Below are 9928 nucleotides of genomic sequence, written 5' to 3' on the forward strand. Positions count from 1 at the left end.
TGTTGACTTAATTGGGACTGTGAACATTTTGTGATGTACTTCACCTATTTAAAAAATTGGTTTTGCACTAGTAACAACATTAATTCTTGATATATATAAAAATTTTATTTCTCAGTTAATTTCCAATTCTTGATTTTAAAAATTGAATTTCAACTAGTAAAATCCACAATTCTTAATGTCTGTAACGGTATTTTCACTAGTAGAATTTCACAATCATTAACTCACGTTCAAAATGCAATAGAGTGCAAAAGTCTGGTTCTGGAAGTAAAAAAAAATGACTAATTTATCCTCTAAACTAATTGATTTTCAACAACAACTTATAAACCTATAACGACAGACAGAGGTTGTTTATTGATGGCATATGCTTCCGTTGAAGCTATTAGTCTGCGTTATTTCAACTTTATTGTTTAAAAATCATGTTTGATAGCAGAATTATTGTTAAACAACTAAATTATCCATGGTACAGCAGAGAAAAATCCACCAATCAGGGAACCGCAGCCAAACGAAAGCCTCAGAGCAACCGCTCCCATGACGTACTGTGAATGATGTAATCGAGTCAGTCTCCTAGGGCCATACACAGAATTTTGGGGGGCAGTTGCTCAAGTGAAAAAAAAAAAATAGCTGCCCACAAAAATAAAGTTACTTACATATATTGTTATTTCAATACCTATTCATTCATACAAATGTTTAATACTCAACAGATTTCTACAAAATTATCAATTCACACAAAGAGAATAGGATTTTTTGTGACTGTGGTGGGTGGATCTCGGACCCTCTATGGGTTCCAGGGGCAATTTTGTGCTCTAGTAGTAATTTAACGATAAACACATTGGTTTTTATAGATATGAGTGGGGATGACACTGCAAAAAACATGCAGGGTGTACCTGCAGGAGGACTATGGCATGCAGGGCGGAGGTGGCCTGTCCAGCAGCACTGTAGGCTTTGGTCACCAGAGACAACGTAGTCCTACATGCTCTGGAGGGGAGCTCCGGACGATCCAGCCAGGTGGCAGCGTTTCACGGGCACAGGTTTATCGTAACTGCCTTATCTACCTGAGGGACCTCCGTGTACCTGTGGAGAACCCGGAAGTCTGTTTCAGGCAGCAAAAAGTACCCTCCATGACCTCGTCATGCACCTCTGTGAGCAGCTCCCCAAACCTAGGAACCAATCATCAACCCGCGAGTGCTCAGGGAAGGGTGGAGTGTTCCAGTCCAACCCGACACTCGCGGTAGCCCTGGCAAGCATGGCTGTCAGCTCTGCGTCAGCCTCAGACTGGGTGGGTAGACCCGAAGGTGTCAGCCCAGTCGAGTCCTCAGCGTCTGACAGTGCGTTCTCCGATACAGCGATTGAAGACTCATTCTGCTCGCAGGCCCCGAAAGAGACGTCAAACTGGCCATGGTCTCATTTCGGAACCGGACAGGAGCAAACGAGCGACTGGGGAATGGGAAGTGTGCAGGGAATAAAATCTAACAGCAATTTGCATTTTAAATACTGAAAATGTAATTTTAGATATCTAGCTCATATCCTGCACATGATTAAATGTCAAAAGTGCTTACCATATTACTACATCCAGTGTTATATTTATTAATGAAGCTAAAAAAAAAATTATATAAAAAAAGACAACATAATTGGAAATACTGAAACTAACTTAAACGGAACTAAATAATTTCATGACTGAAAAACAATCTAAAATAGAAAATTAGGACAAATACATTTTAGCTTTAGATATATGGTATATTATAAAAGTTTAAACCTTTACAACCACTTTAATTAAGCATGAAAATGCCACTATAGCTTAGTAATAACACCAGATGGCTCCGAGAAATGTAATATTGTTACATTTTTAAATTACATTAACATATTGTTTGCATTTTAGTGGAACTAACGAAATAAAAGTAATTAAAATGTGAATAACAACTAGAAACAAAATAAATAAAAAATAACCTTGGTTCCAACCTGCTTGCTACTGTGTGTAATAGATCTGACTATCATAATTATGATTATGATACCCTGATCAAAAGTTGCATTCAGGAACAGGAATAAACGCAGCAGTGCAGTGACAGCTTCTCTCATCACCTTCTTGTCCTGCTCACAGATCTGTTTCTTACATCAATGTGCCATGTCACATTTTATGCTTCCATCCAAAACTGTTTCAGTACTTTCTTTGACCAATGGCCATTGTCTCTTGTTAGAAGCCGGCAGTATTTGGGCTAGTGTTACCTATTTAAGTGATCACTCCCGGGGCTGTTGTCAGACCACTATGAGACAAAAGTACTATGAATGCAGGTAATGGGTGTCACAGAGCCTGTCTGTGTGGGTCATTCTCTGTGCAGTGAGGGGAGGTAGGTGAAAAGGGAGGTAATGCTATGAAAACATGGTTTAGCAACACATTGCTAGCCAGAGCTAGCCAGTGGTGATCGGCTAGCTGTCATGGGGGCAACCTCGTGCTATCTATTAAAGTTTCTGTAATGTTTATATTACCTAATTAACTTTAATTGTACATTTCAACATGAGTTTTAAAGACCTCGTGAAATAAAAATGTAAGTCTTGTATCTTGTTAGCTTTGAGGCTAAGCTATGAGCTATAAGTAGGCCTACAATAATATAGTGCACTCATGAAGGTTGACAAATTTAAAATCTTACAGTCTTTCTCTTCTAGGAAAATGGACCAAAAGTACAGATGACTCTTCTTATTGGTGTGTCCAAATTTTTGTCCAATAAAATGCTCTCTAGAATAAAAATGTCCTTCAACCAATACCACCAGCCTTTGACATCAGCAAGAAATCATGGTTCACAGCTGTGATGTTAACCAAAGCCTGTTGGCTATTTATTAAAAAATGGATGCCCTTTGGTACATCCCACATAAGGTCAACATAGGAACCAAACACTTGTCAAGCCACTTCATGGGGTCTCTTTAGAGGAAACTGGGTAGAATGGATAATTGTGAGGCCGAATATATGTGCAAGGTTGTGCCCAAGATTCGTGTCATAATTTTTCACTGAAGGCAGAGATGGATTGTGATAATGACTTAGGAACAATGAGAGAGGAAAAGGGAAACAGAGGCTATGATCTGTCTCTGATGAAGGAGAAAAAGAGGAGGCCTCATGTTACAGTGAAAGCCAAGCCTGTTATAGTCTGTAATGAGGGCATCTTGTATAACACACAGTAAGTGAATGAATCAGAGGGGTTTACAGAAAGGTGGGGGACCTCAAAGACCTGACCGCCAGATAACTTCCTGGCACACTTTCTTTACTTTCCTCTTATTAGACTGTTATTAGAGAACACATTGTGTTACTGTTAAACATGAATAGTGTATGTTTAATTTTTTGACATTTAGCTAAAAAAAATCAAAATCTATCAAAAAATTGTATCTAAAGCTTACATCGAAATTTTACATTTAACCTCCTGAGACCCGAGCGTGACTGCTGTGTGCATTTTCCATTTTTCTTTTTGATTGGTAACTTGTTGCACATAATAAACATGCCAAAAACAGAAACAAACAAACAAACTAAAACAAAAATTCTAAAGCAAATATTTTTCCTAAAACTTTATGGCAACCTATGTGGACATCAGGACTAAGTTTTGAAATTTTAAATAATACCAAATTATAGAAAGTCAGATTTTAGTTTTTATTAAAAATTGTCTATTATGTTTCCAGGCGTGTTGATTATTCATATTTTGAGACATTACAGACATTACATCAGAAATTAGCATAATTTATTCTGATTCAAAGTAGTGGCTACCATCATCCAATCACTGCCAACCATGTTAAAAATAAAATGATACATTATAAATTCTGAATCTATGGATTGATTATCATTGCCCCATCTCTGCCAAACATGTTGAGAGGTTCAAACATCATCTGCAGCCTGAAACTGAACTTTCGGTGGGAGTGACCTTGGTTTAGGAGTGAAGGCACTTATCTGCAGAGGAAAGCTTTAGGATAATTACTGTTCCCTATTTAGTGAATTACTTAACCTCCAGTCTGTACTGGTCTCAGAACAGTTCGAAATGCAAATGTTTTCATCCTAACTCCATATAAAGCCTCTGAAAGCAAAATTTTTCATCTTTGGGATGAACACATTAATTGTGATAATGTACAGTAAATATAGAACTATAGAAAAGGGAAAAAATGCTTAAGTGCACATTAACGTACATTGTGTTCAGGAGCATGGCGTTTCGAGATAAATAGCTAAATTTTTAAAAAGGGCATTTTGGATGAAATTAGAGACTCTAATATTTTGACTCAGACAGGTTCAATGTGAAAACTTAATTAGGTTTCTTACCAGATGTAGTTTGTTGGCATTATTCTCAAAGACAAACTTTGCTGTGGTTGGCACCATGTTGTTCGGTCATTTGACTAGAAAGATTAACCCTTTACTGACTGCACTCCTGAGTCTCCTGAACTGAGATCAGTTGTTTTAAATTAATCAAAATTATGTGTTTTGTATAGCGAAGCCAAAATACAACGTCCACACATGTGTACATGGGCTCGCACGAGGTTAAATCGATTTAAAATAAATACTTTTAGCTAATATGCACATTGATCTCCTTGAGTGATATCAACAGTATACCTTTATCATAAATGCATGAATTCATGTCATTTTTAATGCACATGCATTTGTACTTTTGGCACCATATGGTTCCAAAAGAACTCTTTAAATAAATGAGGCTCAGTAAATGATGACAGAACTTTTATTTTTGGGTGAACTTTGCCTTCAAAAAAGCTGCTGAATACTTTACTAATAATAGTAATATATTCAGCTGTCAAATAGTTGAAAAATAACATGGACACAAACTTTATATATAGCATAGCACTCAACACAACTATTAGCACATTAAATAGCTTTATTTTGTCATATATTTACAGTCTCATAATTTATGACCAGCTATGATCATATCTTGGATTAAGCACATGATATTCAAGTTCTTTCCAATTTTTAAAAATTCAAAGTTCTTTTCCAATCCTTCCAAAATGTCCTTTTTTAATATTCTGAAGGCTGTGAATAATTACATTCTAATTAATAAGTGAATTCTAATTATAGAATAAAACAGCTTAAATTCTGAGTTTAAATGCTCAGTCCATTCCCTTGTAAAATCACCACAATGTTTGTTTAGTCTGCAACGGACCACAGTTCTATTGAGGTAATAGGTGCATTAATAAAATGTCAGATTTGCAAACAATTTACAAATTTTGTACCTGCTAAAAAAACAGAGACATTGCCCATTTGGAAAAACTGTCCTTGAAATACATTTATACAGTTTATTTGTCTCCACTAAATACAAATATGACAACTTTAGGTAAATATAAAAATAGCAGCAGTTATTAACATAAACAAAAGCAAAAAAAACCAAAAACATATATGTTGTATATATCCAGTAGGTTTATCCAGGGGAGCATCTTATCAAGTTACGAAGTTGATTACCACTCCTCAAATGTGCAAACTAACTTGTATAATACAATGAGACCTTGGCTCAATCATTGCTCCCCTAGTCGTTTCTTACAATGGTTATTTATGTTATGTAAATGTGGTCTAAAAATTGTCCAGACAATGTTAAAAATGTATCTGAGAACGTGAGAGAAAGACTAGTCTTTATAGGTCTATGAATAGCTATATTTTACCACTCTAGACAACATTTTACATTGATAAAAGGAAATAATTAATTCTACTAAATATAAAACCTGTATTGCAGAATGCCTGAAAAATAACTGGTTCATTTCATTTCAGTAATAGGCACTATTATGCTCATATAAATGATTATCGTTCACATTATGGACTGCAGGTTAAAACTCTAAATAAATGTCTCCCCCTTTCAATGGCTGAGCCTCCTTTAAGGTGCCTTAATGATCACAGTAATAATATAAACAATAATGATTGTAATTTCAAGTGTAAAATAATGAAATTAAGAAATATGCCTCTTAATCTGGAAATATTTCATCAAACACACCCATAAAACATTCAACTGTGACATTGCTGTAGGAAATAAAAGTTAAAGGCATCTGTTTTGTAGGTACTCAAAATGTGCTGGCGAAAATATCAAGCACTCAATAAGACTGATTAAAGTCTCTCTGTAATTTTTATTAGAGATAGTGAAGACCGGATGTGGTAGGTTTATGAGATTATGAGATGGTTTAGGTTTTTATTATTATTTAATAATAGGATTACGCAACACAGATGGTAAATCTACCAAAATAAGATTGATGATACTTGTACTTTCAGTGAAATGGTAATCTCATTCATATAATTCAAGTCAGGATATATTTTTATATAATATATCATCCTACGTTCCCAAGAATTTCAAAAATACAGCAAATACTAAAAGCACTAAAAATAAAAGGCTTAATCTCATAACATGTCAAGAACAACCTTGCATTATGATATTATTCATTAGTCATGACAATTAAGTACAATCCTCTCCCTCTCAATACCATAATACAAAAGAAATAAAACAAATTTGAATTGCCTTTAATCTAAAAAAAAAAAAATATATATATATATATATATATATATATATACACTACCGTTCAAAAGTTTAGGGTCACTTACTCATTCTTTACTTATTTTTATAATTTTTTTAAATAAAATCTTTATAAGCACACTTATATTTTTGTCAACAAAGCCATCATATCCAAAGATTTTTAAGATCATGAGAAACATTAGTGACCCCAAACTTTTGAATGGTAGTGTGTATATATACGCACACTGCATATACTGTGTATATATATATATATATATATATACACACACACACATTATATTTGTATTTATACATTATGCATGGTAATATTAGTACTACCTTTGTAAAACGTTTTACTTTAATTTAATAAAGAAAATACTAAGCTAAAAATATTAAAAGTCAATTTTTAATGGTTCTAGAAATGGGCTTCGTTTTGATTTTGGATTATGACCTCAACAAGTTTCTGTGACATTCACCATATTAGTTTTGATATGTATTCATGTTTTAACACTTTGATTTGTCTGTCTGCAAGTTTCCATTTGCTCTGTTCAGAGAGGAACTACTTCCATGTTTTGTACCATTCTCTGACTTTGCAGTTTGTTCTGCAGCTTCAGCAATGGGCTTCTTTTCCTCCTGCTCTGTCTCTCTATGGTAGAAGTAGTTGAAATTTGAGACTATTACAGGCACTGGCAGGGCAATGGTCAACACCCCAGCAATGGCACATAGAGTGCCCACAATCTTACCACCTAGTGTTATGGGACACATGTCTCCGTAACCCACTGTGGTCATGGTAACAACAGCCCACCAGAATCCATCAGGAATGCTAGCAAATTGAGTGTTTGGATCGTCCACCTCAGCAAAATAGATGGCGCTTGAGAACAAAATGACCCCAATGAAGAGAAAGAAGATGAGCAGCCCAAGTTCCCTCATGCTGGCCTTTAGTGTCTGTCCCAGGATCTGCAACCCTTTGGAGTGCCTGGAGAGCTTGAAGATCCTGAAGACTCGCACCAGTCTGATGATTCGTAAGATGGCCAGGGACATATTCTGCCCTGTATTGGATTTATTAGTAGAGGTCACTATTTCAGTTATCAAGGTTACAAAATAGGGAATAATGGACACAATGTCAATCATGTTCATGATGTTGTTAAAGAATTTCTGTTTGCTGGGGCAGACCAAGAAACGCACACTTAGCTCAAAAAAGAACCAGATTATACAAGCAGTCTCAATGATGAAGAATGGGTCGGAGAAGGTGCTGGAAATAGTTTTGGGAGTGGCGCTTGGTGGAGAACCTGAGGGAAAGCCCATGCCCTGGGTCTGGTTCAAGGAAAAACCGATGGTTGGAAAAATCTCGTGGTCCTCGCGGAATTCCGGGAGAGTCTCAATGCAGAATATGATGATGGAGATGACAATAACAAAGACGGAAATGAGAGCAACTCCTCGGGCTGCATTTGAGCTCTCTGGATATTCAAAAAGCAGCCAGAACTGTCTGTAGAACTCATTGGAAGGCAAGGGGACCTCAACGTCTTTGATGAAGCCTTCCTCCTCGCGGAACTGTTCCATGGCTTCCTGTCCTAGCTCATAGAATGTGATCTCATCTGAAAAGACATCTAAAGGTACGTTTGCGGGCCGACGGATCTTGCCTCCTGACTGATAATAGTACAAGATCCCATCAAAGCTTGGACGATTGCGATCAAAGAAATACTCATTTCTCATTGGGTCAAAATAGTCCATTCTTTTCATAGGGTCTCCCAGAAGAGTATCAGGAAACTGGTTGAGGGTCTTCATGCGTGTTTCGAACCGAAGACCGGCAATGTTAATGATGACCTTCTGTTCCCCATCATCAAGACATCGTTTGTCAACAAACAAGTCCTCGTAGCATTCTTTGGCAAGTTTACTAAATATAGTCTCACTTTGTGTCACATCACTGTTCACAAGTAATTTCCAGTTGGAAATTAGACTAGCACAACTAGCACGCCCTCTCCTGGTGTGAGGAGACAAGACAGGTGATTGCAGTACCTCCATATTCTGTGGGATCTTCTCTTTATGTGACAACACTTTTGTATTATAAGTGTTGCCATGCCCAAAGTCTGGCATGTCTACCATCAAAGCCGTCATCCCATTGGGATAATCTGGATCATTGAAGTTGTTTATGCTGTTGTCAGTGTTCTCCATACCCTCAAAGTCAACAAGCATCACCTCTGTTTTTCCAGCTTGGACAGTCATATGGCCCCAATAATATCACACCACCACCAAATTCAAGTCTTCAACCGAACAAAAACACGGATAGAACAGTGCAAGTGTACTGGGAATTCTGCACCATTTGATTTTGAGGTAGAAGTCACCACACTGAAGGAGAGTCCATATAACGGGACCTGGAAAAGAAAGAGGTTGAGTTAGCGCATGCTTGCCTTCTAAGAGGGTGTTTAGTTAAACTAGTAAATGACGTCTGGGATGTACATTGTTTCTTGGTTACTTTTCTTAGTGGAAAGCTGTGGGGAGCAGCTGGTGAAGGTGAGGAGACATATTTTGGGAGGTGTCAGCATCACAGCACTTCCAAAAATGTCAGTCACTGCAGGGTTATTTTGGTTTTTGCTGTGAATCGTCTTTGCAAAGCAAAGTACTTGAAGAAAACATTAAAATATCATTGAATGTCCTCTTATGGACTGACATGTATTGCTCTTGTTTATGATTATTTTCAATATTACATATTGCAGGTGAATTTTTTGACAAGATGATGTCTGACTATTATTTCATTCTACAATAAAATAATTAAAAAAAATATATATATTTTGCTTAAAGAAAACAAGGCCTATTTTTAGGAGTTTGTACACTGAGATGTTATTTTCATGACAATTAAGCACATTCCCCTATTACCGTAATTCTCATTATTCTCATTATCATAATGCATAAAAATGTCATTCTAATAATATGAAAAAGTATATATATATATATATATATATATATATATATATATATATATATATATATATATATATACTTAAATATATATATATATATAAATTATATATATATATATAAATTATATATATATATATATATATATATATATATATATATATATATATATATAATATATATATATATATATATATATATATATATATATAATTAATATATATATATATAATTTATATATATATATATATATATATATATATATATATATATATATATATATATATATATATATATATATATATATATATATATATATATATATATATATATATAATTTAAATTGAAAAGTATTAATCTTGGGTGGTATTTGTTATACTGCTTTTAATCCATCTTGCTTTAAATTAAAATACCACAAAATATTTGTATTGCAGTCATTTGTTTTACTAGTAAATGATCAATGAAAGTACAATGATCAGATTCATTACAGTAGAGATTTTGTGAAAGAAATGTGCTAAATTGTAATGAAAACTATAAATGGAAAGTAATAATAA

The 9928-nt window shown here is 35.0% G+C and overlaps 1 protein-coding gene across 1 annotated transcript; it reads right to left on the bottom strand.

Annotated features, from left to right (window-relative positions):
• Positions 1–6962: 6962 nt before the first annotated feature.
• Positions 6963–8681, bottom strand: LOC127618456 (potassium voltage-gated channel subfamily A member 10-like). Its single transcript, XM_052090910.1, has one exon. It carries the CDS (start codon positions 8679–8681, stop codon positions 6963–6965), a length of 1719 nt encoding a protein of 572 aa, XP_051946870.1.
• Between the last annotated feature and the right edge of the window lie 1247 nt (positions 8682–9928).

Source organism: Xyrauchen texanus, chromosome 25, assembly GCF_025860055.1.
Source record: "Xyrauchen texanus isolate HMW12.3.18 chromosome 25, RBS_HiC_50CHRs, whole genome shotgun sequence".
NCBI lineage: Eukaryota > Metazoa > Chordata > Actinopteri > Cypriniformes > Catostomidae > Xyrauchen > Xyrauchen texanus.

What these genes read in the sequence shown, in the direction of transcription:
- LOC127618456 (XM_052090910.1), bottom strand. Translation starts at nt 8,681, where the DNA reads ATGACTGTCCAAGCTGGAAAAACAGAGGTGATGCTTGTTGACTTTGAG.